This window comes from Phacochoerus africanus, chromosome 7 (assembly GCF_016906955.1).
Source record: "Phacochoerus africanus isolate WHEZ1 chromosome 7, ROS_Pafr_v1, whole genome shotgun sequence".
In the NCBI taxonomy this organism is placed as follows: domain Eukaryota; kingdom Metazoa; phylum Chordata; class Mammalia; order Artiodactyla; family Suidae; genus Phacochoerus; species Phacochoerus africanus.
Window position 1 is genome coordinate 7,578,139 of NC_062550.1, and position 19,239 is coordinate 7,597,377.

General features: G+C 43.8%; 2 protein-coding genes across 3 annotated transcripts in view; both read left to right on the forward strand.

Annotated features, from left to right (window-relative positions):
• The window catches only part of ST13 (ST13 Hsp70 interacting protein), a 34,673-nt gene extending 31,740 nt beyond the window's left edge, over nucleotides 1-2,933 (forward strand). The window contains exons 11-12 of the mRNA XM_047786176.1: nucleotides 814-947; nucleotides 2,057-2,933. Coding sequence (XP_047642132.1) covers nucleotides 814-947; nucleotides 2,057-2,185 — 263 coding nt within the window. The 3' untranslated portion in view covers nucleotides 2,186-2,933. The remainder of the gene's footprint in view (nucleotides 1-813; nucleotides 948-2,056) is intronic.
• A 5,340-nt stretch (nucleotides 2,934-8,273) lies between these two features.
• The window catches only part of SLC25A17 (solute carrier family 25 member 17), a 40,507-nt gene continuing 29,541 nt past the window's right edge, over nucleotides 8,274-19,239 (forward strand). Inside the window, exon 1 of one of the 2 annotated variants that reach the window (XM_047786177.1) lies at nucleotides 8,274-8,474. In XM_047786177.1, the coding sequence (XP_047642133.1) occupies nucleotides 8,421-8,474 (54 nt within the window). In that variant the 5' untranslated portion in view covers nucleotides 8,274-8,420. The remainder of the gene's footprint in view (nucleotides 8,475-19,239) is intronic. The other variant, XM_047786178.1, reaches the window with a different exon arrangement.

Below are 19,239 nucleotides of genomic sequence, written 5' to 3' on the forward strand. Positions count from 1 at the left end.
TGAATAAAAATAGTACTTCATATTTTTAAAAAAATAACAGATTTTCAGTTTCATTTTTAGAAATTTTGATTTTAGACGGGGTGGAGATCAAAACACAGCTGCTTTTTTTTTTTTTTTTTTTTTTTAATGTCTTTTAGGGCCGCTCCTGTGGCTTATGGAGCTTCCCAGGCTAGGGGTCCAGTCAGAGCTGTAGCTGCCGACCTACACCACAGCTACAACCAAGCCAGCTCTGAGTCAAGTCTGCGACCTTTACCACAGCTCACAGCAGCACCGGATTCTTAACTCAGTGAGCGAGGCCAGGAATCAAACCTGCGTCTTCATGGATACTAGTCAGATTTGTTTCTGGGTTCCCCCCCAAAAAAAAGTAGTTCCACGATAGGAACTCCTCCACAGCTTTTTATAACAAGCATTTCAGGTAGTTCTTGAAGGAATAACTGCTCCAGGGGAAAATAGTTTTGGGAAAAAAACAACCTCTCTTGAATTTCCATTATTGAAACAGGTAAGTAATATCAAAGAATGAGAAAGTAATTAATTTCATAATTCCAAGAGACTGTTAGGTTTCTCTCTAAAGTAGGATTAGTTTTCTTTTTAAAGTTTTGTTTCTAGGAAAAGGTATTTACAGCCTTATATTTTAGGAGAAAATCTGATGTTAAAAATTGTCTTGTTAACATCCAGTTATGTTTAGGGTACTTTGTGTTTGGTAGCACCCTTGCTCTCTGCACATGATGCATTCGTGAAGGACGTTACAGTACACTCTCAGGGTACTTGGAAATACGGTTGGTGTCTATACTGATCTTTCATTAATTCTTGCAGGTGGTTTTCCTGGGGGAATGCCTGGTAATTTTCCTGGAGGAATGCCTGGAATGGGAGGGAGCATGCCTGGAATGGCAGGAATGCCTGGGCTCAATGAAATTCTTAGTGATCCCGAGGTTCTTGCAGCCATGCAGGTAAGACTTGGAAGAACAGAGTTGGAATTTATGTCACTAAAGCACTTCTTTCATAGTTCCATGTGAAGACAGGTTACCCTGTTAACCATATTTTGTTGATCTGAATTACCCAGTAGCCAGTTATGGAGGTGTAGCATTCATTTTCTGTTTTTAGAATAAGTAGCTTAAGTTTTTAAAAAATGGTTTATTGTGGGGGAGTTCCCATTGTGGCTCAGGGGTAATGAACCTGACTACTATCTGTGAGTTTACAGGTTCGATCCCTGGCCTTGTTCAGTGGGTTAAGGATCTGGTGTTGCCGAGAGCTATGGTGTAGGTCACAGACACAACGTGGATCTGGCATTACTGTAGCTGTGGTGTAGGCTGGCAGCTATAGCTCTGATTCAACTCCTGGCCTGGGAACCTCCATATACCGTGGGTTCGGCCCAAAATGATGGGGAAAAAATGGGATTTATGGGGAATGCTCTGCATTAGTTAACAATTACATCCAGTTCTTTTCTTTGTATCAAAATTTTATGTCTTTTTCGTTGTCAGGTGACATAATTGTTTGACTTGGAATTGCACATTAATATTTATACTTTAGGAGTTCCTTGGTAGCTCAGTGGGTTAGTGATCTAGCATTGTCACTGCTGTGGTTCGGGTTTGATTACTGGCCCGGGAACTTCTGAGTACCGTGGCTTCATTGACTCGCCGAAATCTGAGTTAACTTGGCCATGACAAAATTATAGGTCTAAATACAGAGATAGCACTTAAAATAATAAAATTATTGGAGTTCCCGTCGTGGCGCAGTGGTTAACGAATCCGACTAGGAACCATGAGGTTGCGGGTTCAGTCCCTGCCCTTGCTCAGTGGGTTAACGATCCGGCGTTGCCGTGAGCTGTGGTGTAGGTTGCAGACGCGGCTCGGATCCCGCGTTGCTGTGGGGCTCTGGCATAGGCCGGTGGCTACAGCTCTGATTCAGCCCCTAGCCTGGGAATCTCCATATGCCGTGGGAGTGGCCCAAGAAATAGCAACAACAACAACAAAGACAAAAGACAAAAAAAAAATAAAATTATTGACCCATAGGACATTTTTTTAAATAATAAAAAAAAATCTGTACCCTTTATTTGCAGGATCCAGAAGTTATGGTGGCCTTCCAGGATGTGGCGCAGAACCCAGCAAATATGTCGAAATATCAGAGCAACCCAAAGGTTATGAATCTCATCAGTAAATTGTCAGCCAAATTTGGAGGTCAAGCATAATGCCCTTCTGATAAATAAAGCCCTTGCTTAAGGAAAAGCAACTTGGATCACCTAACGGATGTCGCAATAATACAAACCAGTGTACCTCTGACCTTCTCATGAAGAAAGCTGGGGTGCTTTGAAGATAATCCCTACCCCTTTGCCCCAAGTGCAGCTGAAACATTTTACAGTGGTTTGCCATTAGGTAGTCATTCATTCAGATAATGTTTTCCTACTAGAAATTAAAAACTTTAAACACTTTTTAAACCTTAAAAATATTTAAGACAAATTAAAAGGTTGTGTTAATCCCTACTTTTTTCTTTACTAATCATTTTAGTTTTTTCCTTTGAATTAATTAGGCAAGGAAAATACTTCAGTATGGAAGATTTATTGTTCACATTTGAGTGAAATAAAGATTTATTAATGAGCAAATACAGCATTTAAATAGATAAAATTTAAGTTGGATATTTGGCTACTGAGGCATTTTGATTTGTCTTTTTAATTGCTTTGTTACTGTTATTTTTAATGATTTGCTTCCGTAAAAGTATTGGGACCACTGGTATTGCAGTAGGACCTGGGTAGGGACTGGAAGTACTTGGCAGGGCAGCAGCAATCTTACTACAGTTTCTATAATACATACCCTTGTGCAGATGCGTTTAAATCTTACACTGTGGTGAAGGGATGGTTTTTATAATGCTGCAGTAGAATTGGGTTACATAGCTCTGTTCTTGTCTGATATCTAAAATAAATGTTTCATTTTATTTCCACATACGGGAAATAGGGAATATTTTTCTCTTTATGTTTCTATGTTTAAAATGTACTATTCAGATCAGAAAATGCCCAGACTCTTTAAAGTTTGCTTTCTACTTGTTTTCACATTTTTTTCCTCTTCTTGGGCTAAAGATGGTCCTTTTTCACTAGCGTCATTACTGCTGTCATCATTCACAGTGTAATTATGCAAGCACATTTAATGCTGGGTTTAATATGTGGTACATATAATGACTATGTAGAGTAATACCCGTAATAGCTGTAGTTTCTTCCTCGGCCAAGAGATTTCATATTTTAAATGTTGGATTTCCACTTCAGTGAAATTTTAACATACCAAATGTTGAAAAAAGGATTCCCTTTGCTGTTCGGCCTCCTACTTGGGAATTATCTTTTGCGGCTAGAATTTATTTTGTATTAATCTTTATAATTTGGAGAATATGAAGGTTGATACACAAAGAGGGAAACCTAAATTCTTAATCCAGCATGACCTAAAAAATTGGTAAGATTCATGGTGGTTCTTCATTGTGGAATTGTCAGCATTATGAAAGAGTCATTGTTCCATTCAGCTCTTAAACACTGCACCTATATACCCACCTCTCTTTTTTCCTTTCCTCTCCTCTAAGGATGGAGAAAACTGATAAATTTTCTGTTGTACATCCAGTTTTTATTAAATGAGACTTAAGTTCAGGGAGTGTATGAGGAATTGCTAGGTTTCTACTTACTATCTTTCAATTTAAATTGCTAGTGTTTAAAAGCCATTTCAAAGGATGAAACTCTGAACTTTGCTTATTTGAAGAATCAATGGTAGGAGCATTAAAGTAAAATCCATGGAATACATTTCTGAAATCCTAAGTTAATTCAGATTCTTACCCTTTGCTGTACACAAGCAAATAGAAATGCATCTGTTATATAAGTAAGAAAAAGCTGTATGCTGACTGAGCATGCTTTTTAAGTCCTTTAAAAATACTCAGCATATAAACCTGAGTTTGAGCTTGCTGGTGTTCTCTTAGTTAATTTGTGTTCCCCTTTCTCAAAATTTCCAATATGTGCTGTGAATAACTCATGACCAGCTGCTTCTGGGTTATTTGGTTTATTTGATTAACTACTTATTATGTAAGTGCATTCTGTCATTGCACATACTCCCGTAAGTAGGTAAAAGTAAAATGGTCTTCTGAAAATGTGTCCTGTGCTTTTAGACTCTTTTAAGTTACACAGACATACTTCATTTTCACAGAAACTCCATATTTCTAAGCCAGAAATGTTCTTTTCTTGTGCTGATGATGCTATAAGAAGGAAAAGGAGGGTTTTTTTCTGCTTAAAGATATATAGTTATTGGATATTTCCAGCCATGTTAAAAATAAAGTATGGTTTCAAATTGCTTATTGGCTCTTCCCACCACCACTTTTTATTCCAGCACATGTTCTATTTCTTTTATTACCCTTGTCACTTGCCCTGAAGTATTTATTGACACAGTAGATTTTTAGATTATAAAGTGTTGTTAACAAGGACCCCTAAAAATACATTCACTTAAGTAAAACAATTTTACTTCAGATAGTAGCTCTGCTGAACTTTTAGGGGGCTTCCATTTCTGCTCTGAGCAAGCAGAGAACATCTTCTAGCCTGAAAAAAAGTGGGACACGGGGTAAGTGTATGCTGAGATCCTGATGCTAACACATGGAATTAACGTTTTATCCTTCTATCCCATTGGTCAGCTTTATTTTGTCCTTTATTTAGCTGCAAGTAAAGCTACAAAGTGAGAGTCCATAGCTGTGTTTTCACGTGCCCAACAAAAAATAATTATTACTGTGGAGAAATGCAGGAAAGATCTTAAGTAACAACCAGCAGTCTGCCAAAACTAGGAAATACTGGCCCAATGGGATGAGGGAGAAACATTTCAGAGATTTGCTAATAATAGCTAAAATTAATGCACCCAAGTAGGCAAATGTATCAAGTGAGTAGTATTTAATCTGTGCCAAGCACTTCTGGTGATGACCCAATTTTATTTGGATGAGGAAGCTGAAGCACCTATGTAAGTAAATTGCCCATGGTAGCACAATTTATGGAACTTTATAGCAGGCTCTTCCCTTGAGATGTCTTTTCTCCTATATTCTGTGTTGCCCCCTATGTGTACAAGGTTGCTTCTTGGAGAATTACTCATCTATTCAAGAAATTGTAAACAATGTATGTTTGAAGGGCATTAGTTAAATGAGTGCCACGCTATGGAGTGCTGATATTCACAAACATGGGAGCTCCTCATAGGGGCTGTCCACTTGTGATGGGCCCAGTAAGAGGGCTAGTTTTAAAAATTAGGGTGTAGGAGTTCCCATTGTGGCACAGTGGAAAAGAATCCGACTGGTATCCATGAGGACACAGGTTTGGTCCGTGGTCTTGCTGAGTGGGTCAGGGATCCAGCATTGCCGTGGATGTGGCATAGGCCGGCAGCTGTAGCTCTGACTCGACCCTAGCCTGGGAGCTTCCACATGCTGCAGATGCAGCCCTAAAAAGCAAAAAAATAACAAAAATTATGGTGTAGGAGTTTCCGTTAAGGCTCAGTGGTTAATGAATCTGACTAGGAACCATGAGGTTGCAGGTTCCATTCCTGGCCTTGCTCAGTGGGTTAAGGATCTGGCATTGCTGTGAGCTGTGGTGTAGGTTGCAGACGCAGCTCGGATCCAGTGTTGCTGTGGCTCTGGTGTAGGCCAGTGGCCACAGCTCCCTAGCCTGGGAACTTCCATATGCCGCAGAAGCGGCCCTAGAAATGGCCAAGAGACAAAAAAATAAAAATTATGGTGTAGTAATTTTTCAAATTCAGTGTGTATCACTATTTACAGCAAATAAAGTGTAACTAAATGGAGTGCATATAGTTGGGGGGGGGGTAGGGTGAGATTCCCTGAAGTAGACATGTAAAATTAATGAAGCTATTAAACTTATAAAATTTAGCAGTTCCTACTGTGGCTCAACAGTACAAATCCAACTAGCATCCATGAGGATGAGGGTTCAATCCCTGGCCTCAGTGGTTTAAGGATCTGGCATTACTGTGGTGTTGGTGGCAGCAAAAGGCACCACCGTTTGCACTAGTTCAGCAAACATTTTGAAACTTGATTGTAAGTATTAAGCAGAACCAGAGTGAGGGGGGTTGTAAATAGAACTAGTATGAGCACACACAGAAGTGCTATGAAAATCTCAGTACATGGTGTATAATCAGGATGTCTTAGTGGCTCACTCAGATCGCTGGGATACTTGCAGGTTGTAATGTAACTTGACCATAAATATGCCAGTGTAGAAACTATGTACATGAAATGTAAGGTTCTGGCTAAGTTGCTTTTATTTTGTAGTGACAGTGTAGGTGTGAACAAAATGACAGTAAATTTTTTGAAGTTCCTGCAGTGGCACAATGGCTTAAGGATCTGAATGCAGTGTCTTGGATAGCTGAGGAAGTGCTGGTTCAATCCCTAGCCCCAGGTGCAGTGGGGTAAAGGATTCGGCGTTGCTGCCGAGTCAGATTCAGTCCTTGGCTTGGGAATTTCCATGTGCCCCAGGTGCAGCCATAAAATTAAAAAAAAAATTTATAAGTACTGTTTATGCAGTGTGGAACTTCATGCTGATGTGATTCAGGGAGGTCTCTGAGAAAAAAATAGGAATACTGAGATGTGAAAGTGAATTTTAAGAACAAGCAAAAAAATTATGATTTTTAGAAATTGAAAATAGCTCTGTAGAGGTAGTTCTGTTTGACAGATAATGTATGTACATAGTGCTTGCACTGTTTATATGACTTGTAGAGTAGAAAGGTAATTCCGTCTTGATTGAGATACTTTTTGATAGCTGGGATGCAAAAGATTTCACACAGATGAACATGCTGTCTGCTCTAGGTCATACCCTACAAATAGAATTATGAGAAATTACACTGTGGGAGTTCCCACTGTGGCTCAGCTCAGTGTTTTTCAGTGTTAGAAACCCAACATAGCCTCCGAGAGGATCTGGGTTGGCTCCCTAGCTTCCCTCTGTGGGTTAAGGATCCATTGTTGCCACAAGCTGTGGAGTAGGTAGCAGAAGTGGCTCGGCTCCAGTGTTGAGGTGGCTGTGGCCTAGGCCACAGCTGCAGCTCCTATTAGACCCCTGGCCTGGGAATGTCCACATACCACAGGTGCGATAGTAAAGAAAAAATATTAATCGTGTTCAATTACCATCATAAAGACAGTATTAGGAGTTCATGAGAACTGAGTTCTCAAATTTTCAGCAGACAAGCTTCTATGTTCTAGTGCCAGAATCCTATCTTCATTTGACTTTCACTGCGCCTTCCTGTCATGACTCTAGAGGGTGGTAGAAATGATTCCTACAACAGGACATCTAGCAGCAACTTAAATTAGTACATACAAATAAGCACTTCTAAATACGTGTCCCCAGCTCGTCTTTGACTTAGCAGTGGTCACCACCCTAAATGAAAGGGAGTTTAAAGGGAAAGGGATCCTAACCAGTGGTGGTTAAAATATTTTCTGGAAATTTTGTGAAAACACAAGCAGGTGAACATCTTTAGGGCCCTCTGCTGGGAGTAAATGTAAAAGGCAGAAAACATTGGGGCTGGCTGTAGTAAGTACTCGAGGATTATCAGCAAGGATTATAAAAGTAAACTAACCCGTCCTGAAGCTGGCAGAGACACTGAACTATGGTGCCCAAGTGAAGAAGTAAGGTTGAAGTTCTAAAGCATGGTGTATTATGCTATGATGTCGGTGAGGGGTGGTAGCGTGTGGTTTTCTAGTTCTGTGTAGTTTGGTTTTTCACTTTTCAACACAAAAAAGTTTTTTCTTCTGCATTTTATAAAGTATATCTACATAATTTCTAATCCTCACAGCAGGTAGAGTCGATTTTAATTATCATTTCACAAAGGAAACCAAAAGGTTAAATGATCTTCCTAGTTGCTAACTAGTTTGTTCCCATCTCTTTATGATTATCTGATTCCCTGAAGCTCAAGTTCTCTTCCTACCAGGAGGTAGACCTGCCCAATCAATACTTACTTCCGCTTGACCAAAATGTGACTAAAAACACTAGTGAGAAGAAAACAGGAAAATGAATCCCCCATCTTTCTTGTCTCCAGCTTGTCTTACGGACAGAAGTGGAGAAAAAGGAGGCTGCGTAGGTTTTCTGTCCCCTCCTGTGTTGCAGTTGATGTGAAGCACGAATGGCCAAGCCCTGGGAACTCCAGCGAACCACAGGGGTGGTGGGGCCAGCACGCACTGCCCCGCCCCGCCCCGCGCAAGCCTCGTGAGCCAATCAGAACCAAGGGGCGTCCTCAGGCCCGACTTCCCTTCCCTCCAGCCTCTGGCCGGGAGACTGGGCGCCCTGTGACCCGGAAGGAGTTGTTTTGGAGGAGGCGGGCTTGAGAGGGTGGAGTTTCTGACGCTACCTCTCGGGGCTCCAGTGCTTCTTTCCTCGCTCGACCGGCTGTGGCTCCTGCTGGAGAACTGTGACCAGGTCTGCGGGAACCACACCTATGGCTTCCGTGCTGTCCTACGAAAACCTGGTCCACGCCGTGGCGGGAGCCGTGGTGAGGCGGGGTCTTCACGTCCGGGCCATTGCGGGTGTGGGGCTTCTCTGGGGCCGGACCGGGATGTGACTGGGGGATGGGGATGAGAAGGAGTTCGTGTGGAGTCTCTTGGCCTGACTGGGGCGAAGAGGAATGGGGCTTAGGTGAAGTGTTGCTAGAAGCATTTGGGGTGAAGGCCGACACTTACCCTCCGCCTCTGGCTACCGCTCTGGGCAGTTAGAGAATATCTGGGATGTAGGCAGCGGTGGTCCCACACACCCTCGGGGAGAAAGTAATTGCAGTTTTCTTTGACTTCGGAAGTATAAAGGGCAGTCATTCCCCCTCTCCCTCCCCCACTCCACACACAGACTTTGTCTCACTGGGCCAGAGGCGAGCCTTGGTGTAAAGCTGTGTTGCTTAATCACATGCTTAACTACACATCTTGCTGCAGGCAAGTGGTAGAACCTAGTCGGGGTACCTCTTGTTCTTGGCAGAAGAAAAATACCTCTTTTTGTTTTGTTTTGTTTTGTTTTGTTTTGTTTTAATTAAATCAAGATCAAAGTTCCCCTCTACCCAGGTGTGGTTCACTCTGAGGAATGTGCTTGGTTCTTGGGCTTCTGTATGTCTCGCTTCCATTTGACACCACTCCCTTTTCCTAGGAACTTTACACTCTGGGTTTGGGTAATTTCCCCTCCTGGTTCTTATCCTGTTTCTCTGACTGCCTTTCCTTACATCCCTCTCTACATTCCTCTCTAGCTGTCAACGTGCACCTGGACTCATTGGGACTTCAGAAGAACATCACTGAGTCCTCTCCTCCTAGTCCCCCCCAAACTGCGCTGTGAGCTCATGATTCTGTGCATAATAATGGGAATTGAACCTCAACTCCACCGTGTGTTGGATAGGTGGTCTTTAGATGTCACTTTCCGAATCTGTAAAGTGGGGGTATTGACACCTACTTCACAGAGTTGTTAACGTGATTTAGGTGACACAGTAGTTCATGGAAGTGTCTGATTTGGAAGTCTTGGTTCATTCAATTAGACTAGAAGAGCTTTCCAGCCAGTGTAAAGTCTTGCTCTGCAATGGAGGCTTGCTTGACCTGCTCTAGGATGGGCGTGGAGACCTGTGTGTCTGGAATGGAGGCAACAAAGATGCAAGTGGGTTTCAGGGGACCAAGTGGTGTGAGACTTTTCACTCTGAGTGTGAAAGACAGACAGCTAGCCAACTCTTGCGGTTTTGAGCATGCAGCACCTTGCTGGTTTACATCATTCTGGCTGCTCTGTTGAAAGTAGACTGTCAGGGAGCAAGGGTGAAAACAGAGACGCTGTCAGGGAACCAGGATGGTAGCAGTGGAGGTGGTGAGAAATGATCATTAAACCTGTAATAGGTTGCTGAGATTGAACCACCAGGGTTTGATAGTAGGTTGGATTTGGTGTGTAACAGAATGAAAGTTAGAGTTTTGGCTTCAGCAACTGGAAGGACGATATTCCCATTTACTGAGATGGTGAAAACTAAAGGAGGAGCAGTTTGGGGCAGGGGGAGGATGAGGAGTTTGCTTTTTGACTAGTTGAGTTCAAAATGCCTGTGAGCAGTCATGAGACAAGATGAGCTCACCAAAGAAGTGAGTGTGGACTGAGAGAAAAGTCTCAAAGACTAGCCTTGGAGCACACCAACATTAGGAGGCTGGGGAAATAAGATAGCACCCACAAAGGGAACTAAGGAGGGGCCAGTAGGGTAGGAGGAAGACTGAGAGAGTATGGTATTCTGAAAATCACGTGAAGAAGGGTATAGATCAGCTGGGTCTGATGCTGCTGATGAATCAAATGAGGGCTGAAAATTAATCTTTGGATTTGTCAGGTTGGTAAACATGTTGATAAATCCAGAGGTTAGTTGTGAAGACCTGTTTTGGTGGATTGGTGGGCTGAATAGTTGGAGTACATCAAAAAGAGAATGGGAAGAGGAGAAATGTTAGTTCTCCTTCCTTTCTCTCAATAAATGCCATTCATTCGACATCTTTATTGAGTGCTTTTTGTATGCCATGCCCTTTGCTCAGTGCTAGAATATAGTAGAGAACAAAGTCTTTTTCTTCTGAGGTTTGCATTCCAGTGAGGAGTCAGACAATAATGGAGTAAATCAAAACATACATAGACGTTCCCACTGTGCTATTGTTGGTTTGATCCCTGGCCCAGTGTGTTAAGGATCCAGCATTGCCAGATTCAGTCCTGGCCCAGGAACTTCGATTTGCTGTGGGTGCAGCCAAAAAAGGGGGGAAAAAAGCAAATAATTTTGGATGTGTTAAGTTCTATGAAAGAAACAAAATAAGGGTTGTCAAACCTTTTCTTTAGTTTGGTTTTTTTTTTTTCCTTCAGTTTTATGACAGGGGTTCCTGCCGTGGCGCAGTAGGATCGACGGTATCTCTGCAGTGGAAGGGAAGCAAGTTCCATCCCCAGCCTGGTGCAGTGGGTTAAGGATCCTGCATTGCTGCAGCTGTGGTGCAGGTCACAACTCTGGCTCTAATTTGATCCCTGGCCCAGAAACTCCATATGCCACCAAGGGATAGCCAAAAAAGAATAAATGATTGATTGATTGATTGATTGATTGATTATGGCTGCACCCTCATCATGGGGAAGTTCTCCAGCCAGGGATTGGATATGAGCCGCAGCTGCGGCAGCGCTGGATCCTTTAACCCATTGGGGCAGGCCAGGGATCAGAACCCTACCTGAGCTGCTGCAGCTGGGTTCTTAACCCACTGCAACACAGTTGCAACTCCATGTTAAGGAGATGGTAAATATTTTAGGTGTATAGTCTCTAGTGAAGCTACTCAACACTGCCATGATATTTTGGAAGGAACCATTAATAAGTAAGTGAGTGGACAGAGCTGTGTTCCGCCTATTTACAAAAAGAGCAGTGGACTGGACTTGACCCTTAGGCTGTAGTTTTCTGAGCCCTGCAGTAAAGAGTGACTGTGAGTAGAGGTGATATATCTGTTAAAGATGCAAAGACATTTCTATTTTTTTCTCTCCTTGAGGCCTGTTTTCTCTTGTTAAAAATTCTGCTTGAGGAGTTCCCGTCGTGACGCAGTGGTTAACGAATCCGACTAGGAACCATGAGGTTGCGGGTTCGGTCCCTGCCCTTGCTCAGTGGGTTAACGATCTGGCGTTGCCGTGAGCTGTGGTGTAGGTTGCAGACGTGGCTCGGATCCCGCGTTGCTGTGGCTCTGGCGTAGGCCGGTGGCTACAGCTCCGATTCGACCCCTAGCCTGGGAACCTCCATATGCCGTGGGAGCGGCCCAAGAAATAGCAACAACAACAACAAAGACAAAAAAGACAAAAAAAAAATTCTGCTTGAAATTAATGCACCCTGGAGTTCCCATTGCAGCATAGTGGAAAATAATCCAACTAGTGATCATGAGGTTGTGGGTTTGATCCCTGGCCTCCCTCATTGGGTTAAGGATCTGGTGTTACCGTGAGCTATGGTGTAGGTCAGAGATGTGGCTCAGATCCTACGTTCCTGTCACTGTGGCATAGGCCAGCAGCTGTAGCTCCGATTTGATCCCTAGCCTGGAAACCTTCATATGCCATGGGTGCGGCCCTAAAAAAGCAAAAAAAAAAAAGCACCCTGAATTTGCAATGGTTTTTTTCTTTCTCTCCTAAACCGTGTTAGATTACCTAATGTGTATTTTTTTAAGAACAGTTTTTTTCCTCTTCCTTCGGGGCAGTACTGTTCCTGGTGCATGTCTGAATGAGAAATTACACTGTGTTTTGTTAATCTTTTGAACTATGATGCTGAAGAGAGGTTCTCAAACTTTTTTCAGAAATTTCTCTGTTAAGGTTAACCCACACAACATGGACCCTGCTTTCTTCTGGTCGCCACCAAAGGAAAAAAATTTCACAAAAATGTCACTACATTTGATGAGAAAAATGGCATTGCCTTTACTGGTACAGTACTGTGATAATAACTCATGTTTAGTTGAATATTCCTGCCTTGGATGTTCAACCAAAGGTTTGAGATGACCAAGGAGCACTTGAGTGCCTGGTGGCTGACTGACTTGAGCCAGGCAGCCTGGGTGGGAATCCTGGCAGTTTCCCTCGCCAGCTCTGTGTCTTTGGCATAAATGCCAAAGCTGCCTGGGGTAGTTAGTTCCTGCTTCTCCCCAAAAGATTGTTGGATCATTGTTTTAAGATGTTGACTTAGACCCTTTTTGAGTCGACATGTTTCATGTTTGTTTACTCCCAATTTCTACACTTCCTCACCTCAAGGGTGGTGTTATGCATGTATATAACACATACACAACACAGACACACTTTAAAAATTAAAATAAATAAATTAGTGATTTCGAGTGTTTTATGGCACACTGTGATATAATTTTTTTAAGATTGTTTTTTTTTCCATTAGAATTGATTCATAACACTTTGGTATAATTACAAATAATCTCAAGTATTTGAAAACCAGAATTGTACTGTTTCAGGAGAATGCTACAACTTATGGCTTCATATGTAAATTCTCAAATTTTTTAGCATAATTAGATTTACCATTTTATATTTTTGGTTCTCAAATTAGCTTTGAAAGGTAGATTTTATTTAATTACAAATGTACATTTGTAGTTAAAAGAGATTTTACTAGTCTCAAATTTGGACGGTGAGATTAGTTGGAATTGACTAGGGGTTTAGATGCTGATACAGGCTTTGGAATTGTAATGATAATAATTAATAGGTAACTTTCAGGGGTGACTTCATTTTTCCCTACTGTTTATTTAAACATTAAAAACTTTAATTGCATAATTTATTATAAAATAATTATATTTCATCAAATAGGTGAGCAGAGAGGAGCACAACTTCTCTTCGGGCCGGTTACCCACCAGGCCATCAGCAGGGGTAGGGAAGTAGGGGAGCATGCGGGAAGCCCTTCAGGGAGACCAGAGAGGGAGCCCTCAGAGGGGGCAGCGGGTGGCACTGTGAGAGGCGGCAGGGGTCGGGGGCGGCTGTGCCAGCATCTCGGGTGGGTCTGTGTCCAGCCCCATCCTTACTTCCATTGCCAGTGACATGAGGGCAGAAACTGGCTGGCCTCCCAGATCAGGGAGGCAGCAGATCAAGTGGGCGAGATCCAGATGGACAAGCAGGGGCCAAGGACCGGGGGCCAGCCCTGAAGATGCTCCCCAATGGGACTCTGCACAGTCCCCCAATCAGGCTCCCCAGGGTAACGGGGAGGGGGGTGGCGGTGGGGTGATCGTCCTGCCCTGTGACGGGAGCCTGTCTCCTCTCCCAGCCCCCATGCACCCCACCGCCTGGCTGCCCACCAAGCGAGGCTTCAGCCCTGGCTTTATCCTGAATGTAGAACCAAGGAAGGCCCTGTTTTGTTTTGGTTTTATTTTTGAGGCAGAAGGATGGGGAAGGGGGAGGATATCACGTCACTTCAGAGAACTGGCCCCTTGTGACTAATTAAGCAAACTTACACTCATTAATTGATCCAGATCTTTTTTTTTTTTGTCTTTTTGTCTTTTTGCCATTTCTTGGGCCGATCCCATGGCATATGGAGGTTCCCAGGCTAGGGGTCTAGTCGGAGCTGTAGCCACCAGCCAACGCCAGAGCCACAGCAACGCGGGATCCGAGCCGCGTCTGCAACCCACACCAAAGCTCACGGCAATGTCGGATCGTTAACCCACTGAGCAAGGGCAGGGACTGAACCCGCAACCTCATGGTTCCTAGTCAGATTCATTAACCACTGCGCCACGACGGGAACTCCCAGATCTTTTTTTTTAAAGGTATTTTGACTTTTAGTCAAACTTCTGTTTAAATAATGAGTTTCAGAGGAGGAAGAAGTCAAAGGCTGTGTTGTTTTTGGAACACTGATCATTAAACCATGAGGAATTCTGCCAGCACCATCTTTTTTTTTTTTCTTCTACGCGGGTACTCCTCCAGAGTCACCCCCAAAAAGAAGAGACCTTGATTAACTTCTAGTTAGTTCCTTCCCCGCCCGCGCGCCTCCTCCCCCATAGCCCCATCTCCTTGCATTGCTAGGTGAACCCTGCATGCAGACAGGAACAGCTCGAGCATGGCCAGTGGGGAGCAGAGTCAGGATTCCTTTGAGTCCAGGCACCCACATCCAGCACGGAGCTGCTGCTGCTGCCCTGGGCGCCCCACTGCCGACAGCTGCTGCCGGCATCGGCTGCCAAGGGCTCACACCTGTGCCCCCCTCGAAGCATGTGCTCTTGGCTGAGGAGATGCTGGCAGAGGATGGCCGCCCCACAGCCCCTTGCCTTTTGGGGAACCTCCTCTGTGGGACAAGTTATACTCCAGAGCTCCCCCAGGGCTCAGGCTGAGGCTGGACTTCTCCTGAAACCGCACCTTACCCCAGCATCTTCCCCTGACAGGTTTCTCTTGAGAGCCCTCCCTCAGTGAATCCCTTGCACGAGCACCACAGTCTCAGGTTCTGCTTCTTTGGGGCCTGACTACGGCACTCTCACCTGCTTGCTCTCTTTACAAGATCGGGGGGGTTAAAAGACCCCTCCAGGCAGGAGTGTGGCCCCCCTGCTTTTCAGGTGTCAGCTCCACCTCGGAAGCCGTCCCAGCAGCACTGACCTTCTACGGTGACAGCCATCTCACACAGCACAGGTGGGAGGGATCTGGAGGTGGCATGTGGGTGAGGATGCTATCAACCTGAGCATCTCAAAGGGCCCCCTCTGTGTCCTGGCGACACCAATGGGGAAACCGTGCTCCACCAGCATTGGTTTCCAGGGCTGCCGGAACAAACTACCACAAACCACCACAAACCGAGTGGCTGAAAACAACAGAAATTTATGGCCTCATCGTTCTAGAGGCTAGAAGCCCAAAATCAAGGTGTTGAGAGCAGCACGCAGCAGGCACACTCTGGAACCAGGAAGAAACCCTTCCTTGCCTCATCCAGCTTCGGGTGTTGCCAGCACTCCTTGGCTAGCGGATGTGTCACTCCAATCTCTGCCTCTTTTGTCACACAGCCATCTTCTGTATCTCTCTTCTTCTCATAAGGACACCAGTCAGGGGGTTCCTGTCGGGGCTCAGTGGTTAACGAATCTGACTAGGAACCATGAGGTTGAGGGTTCGATCCCCTGGCCTCAGTCAGTGGGTTAAGGATCCGGTGTTGCCATGAGCTGTGGTGTAGGTTGCAGACGCGGCTCAGATCCTGCATTGCTGTGGTGTAGGCAAGCGGCTGCAGCTCTGATTAGACCCCTAGCCTTGGAACCTCCATGTGCCGTGAGTGCAGCTCTAGAAAAGACAAAGGAAAAGAATTATATTTCATGAAATAAATGCTGACTGTTAGAAAACTCAAGGCATGCAGAAATACGAAAGAGTTCTCCTTTTTCTTTCTACCCAACCTGTTATTGTTCTGTGACTCAAAGCCCAGACATACATGTCCTTAGAATGGTGCAAGAAGCTTATTCAGGGCACTTTTCTCCAATTGGTATCAAAAGAGAAAATTAGGCTCAACTTTCTGACTCTGTAGCTCATACACTTAACGTTACAGTGGACTTTTTACCATGTAGACTCACTACCTCCCTTTAGAAGTAGAAACCAAGTAGAACTTGTTGATTTCCGGTACAAGGCCTTCTGGATAGAAAGGTCAGTGGAAGAGTCCATGTCCTTGGGATTTTCTTCTTAGCTGAATGGAAGTGGTGTGGACCATTCTCCTGGTGGTACCTAGGAAGAGGTGGTGGGCTGTGCCTGTGAAGGTGATGGGAAGCCCCCGAGGTTGACATATTTAGACCTGGTCTTGAAGAAAGAGTAGGAGTTTGGTAGGCAGAATGAAATAGGAGGGCAATAGAAGACTTTTAGACAAAACAAAAAGGCTCTAATGAGTAAATCAGCATTCTAGAACCTTCACCTTAGCTGGTGTCAAAGGAGATAAGTCGAAGGATGTGAGTGAAGTTGGAGAGTCTAAAATACTACACCAAGAAGTTTGGGTTAAAGTTTGTCAGAAACAGTGCTTGTCAAAATGTAATTGTATCTTCCTCATTCTCTGTTTTCTCTGTGACATGTTATTCTCATGTCATTAAGAAATCTTCAAAAATCATTAGTTTTATAATACAAAATATTCTGTCATTTGGGTATTCCATAATTTATGTATGGACATTTGCATTGTTTCTAACTTTTACTATGATAACTATTTAGTGTGATGTAGAAGTTAATGTGGAGTTCCCGTCGTGGCGCAGTGGTTAACGAATCTGACTAGGAACCATGAGGTTGCAGGTTCGATCCCTGCCCTTGCTCAGTGGGTTAAAGATCCGGCGTTGCCGTGAGCTGTGGTGTAGGTTGCAGATGCGGCTTGGATCCTGCGTTGCTGTGGCTCTGGTGTAGGCCGGCGGCTACAGCTCCGATTCGACCCCTAGCCTGGGAACCTCCATATGCTGCGGGAGCGGCCCAAGAAATAGCAAAAAATAATAATAATAATAATAAATAAATAAATAAATAAAAGAAGTTAATGTGACTTCCTACCACCCCATTATGAAGAAACGATGAGATTGCTTCATTAAATGACTTCCCTAATTTCGCTCATTGATTTATAAATTTAAACACCTATGTTTTCAGATTCAATTTAGTTAACTAATTTAAATTCAAAAACCTCACAGAGCTCTGTGAATATTCATAAAATAAATTAAGTAAAACAGCTTTTCTATTCTCTGACACATAATAGGGGCCCAGTAAGTGAAAGCTATTGATCATTTCCTCCATAACTGTGTTTTCTAGTTTTCTATGCATCCTAACTTGAGTTGGTTAATTTAATACTAGATTCTTTTTTTCTTTTTTCTTTTTAGGGCTGCACCTGTGGCATACGGAGGTTCCCAGGCTAAGGGTCTCATCGGAGCTGTGGCCACTGGCCTACGACACAGCAACACGCCAGATCCGAGCCACGTCTGTGACCTACACCACAGCTCACAGCGACGCCGGATCCTTGATTTGCTGAGCGAGGCCAGGGATCGAACCCACAACCTCATGGTTCCTAGTCGGATTTGTTTCTGCTGCACCACAATGGGAACTCCTAATATTAGATTTAATAATAATACTTAGAATTTTCTAACTTCTCACATCTCTTTAAAACTTTGATAGGTAGGCAGTGTAGTTAGTGGTTAAAAGTGTAGACTGAAATCAGGAATTCCTGTGGTGGCTTAGCAGGAATGAACCTGACCAGTATCCATGAGGACGCCAGTTCAGTCCCTGGCCTTGCTCAGTGGCTTAAGAATCCAGCGTCGCCATGAGCTGTGGTGTATAGATCACATATGTGGCTGGCATCCTGAGCTGCTGTGGAGTAGGCTGGCAGGTGTAGCTCCGATTCACTTCCTAGCTTGGGAACTTCCATATGCCCCAGGTGTGGTCCTAAAAGAAAAAAAAAGTGTGTAGACTGAAATCAGACTGCCTGAGTTCTGATCCCAGCTTTGCCACTTGTCACATGTGTGAGCTCCGACATGTCTCTCAACCTCTCTTGTCTCAGTTTCCTCATCTGTAAAATGGGACAATAACAGTACTCACTTCATAGGGTTGTTTCCAAGGTGCTTGGTCAAGTATTTTTATTCTCACATAGAGACAGGAAAATGGAAAAAGTATATTAAGTGACTTCACCACATTTACCAGTAAGTTATTTGGTTATGGGTCTGAAGGCTAAAGCCCAAGTCTCCCTTCTCTGCTTCTCTTCCACTGTTATGCCTAGATGCCTTCTCCTTTTTTTCCCCTCTCTTTTCTCTCTCTCTCTCTTTTTTTTTGTTGGCCTCCCCACAGCATGTGGATAGAGTTCCCCAACCAGGGATCAGGTCCAAGCTCCAGCAGGTTAAGGATCTGGCATTGCTGCAAGCTGTGGTGTAGATAGAAGATGCGGCTCGGATCCAGTGTTGCTATGGCCGTGACATAGGCTGCAGCTACCACTCTGATTCACCCTCTAGCTGGGAAACTTCCATGTGCCACAGGTGCGGCTATAAAAAGATAAAATAAAGCAGGACTGTGTTCCTTTCTGGAGGCCCTAGGAGAGAATCCATTTCCTTACCTTTTCTGGCTTCTAAAGGCTGCCCATATTCCTTGGCTAGTGGCCCCTTTGTCCATTTTAAAGCCATCAGTGGTGGGTGGAGTCCTCACGTTGCCTCACTCCCATCTACTCTACTTTTAAGCACCCTTGTGATTACACTGGGCCCACTCAGATAATCCAGAATAATCTCCCCATTTTAAGCACCCTGCCATGTAATATGACATGTTCACAGGTGCTGTGGATTAGGATGTGGTCATCTTTCAAGGGACCTGCCGTATCTGCCTGCCGCGTCTTCTGTGCATTTTGGTCTGTGATTTCTTCTTTGAAAAAAGCTCTACTCTGCTGTCTTTAATTTCTGATCCACCTATCAGACCCCTCTTTGTTTTTCTATGCAGCACCTTTCTATTTAAATCTCTTCTAGTCTTTACTGGTGATTGGAATGGGGAGGAGGGAAGGGTGGGTTTTCAGTTCACCATCTTGATCTTTCAAGTACTGATTACTTTTTTTTTTTTAACAATTTTTCTATAATATGTATTTAATTCTGTAGAAAAATGCAAACATCACTTTTATTGTTAATATTTACATTTGGTTCTGTAAACACTGATTACTTTTTAAAAAGTGTTTTTTAGTCTTAGAGTTGTGGATTTTTTATGCTAGTCCTTGAGGAGGTAATAGTCCTTTGAGCTCTTTGGACAGACTTTTCTCTTTATCTTGGTATGAGATGTTCTTTAAGATTTCAGGGTAGCTAGGGCAGGGTCTTCTAAGGAAACTTCATGTGTGTCTTATCTAAAGCTGGCAGGGA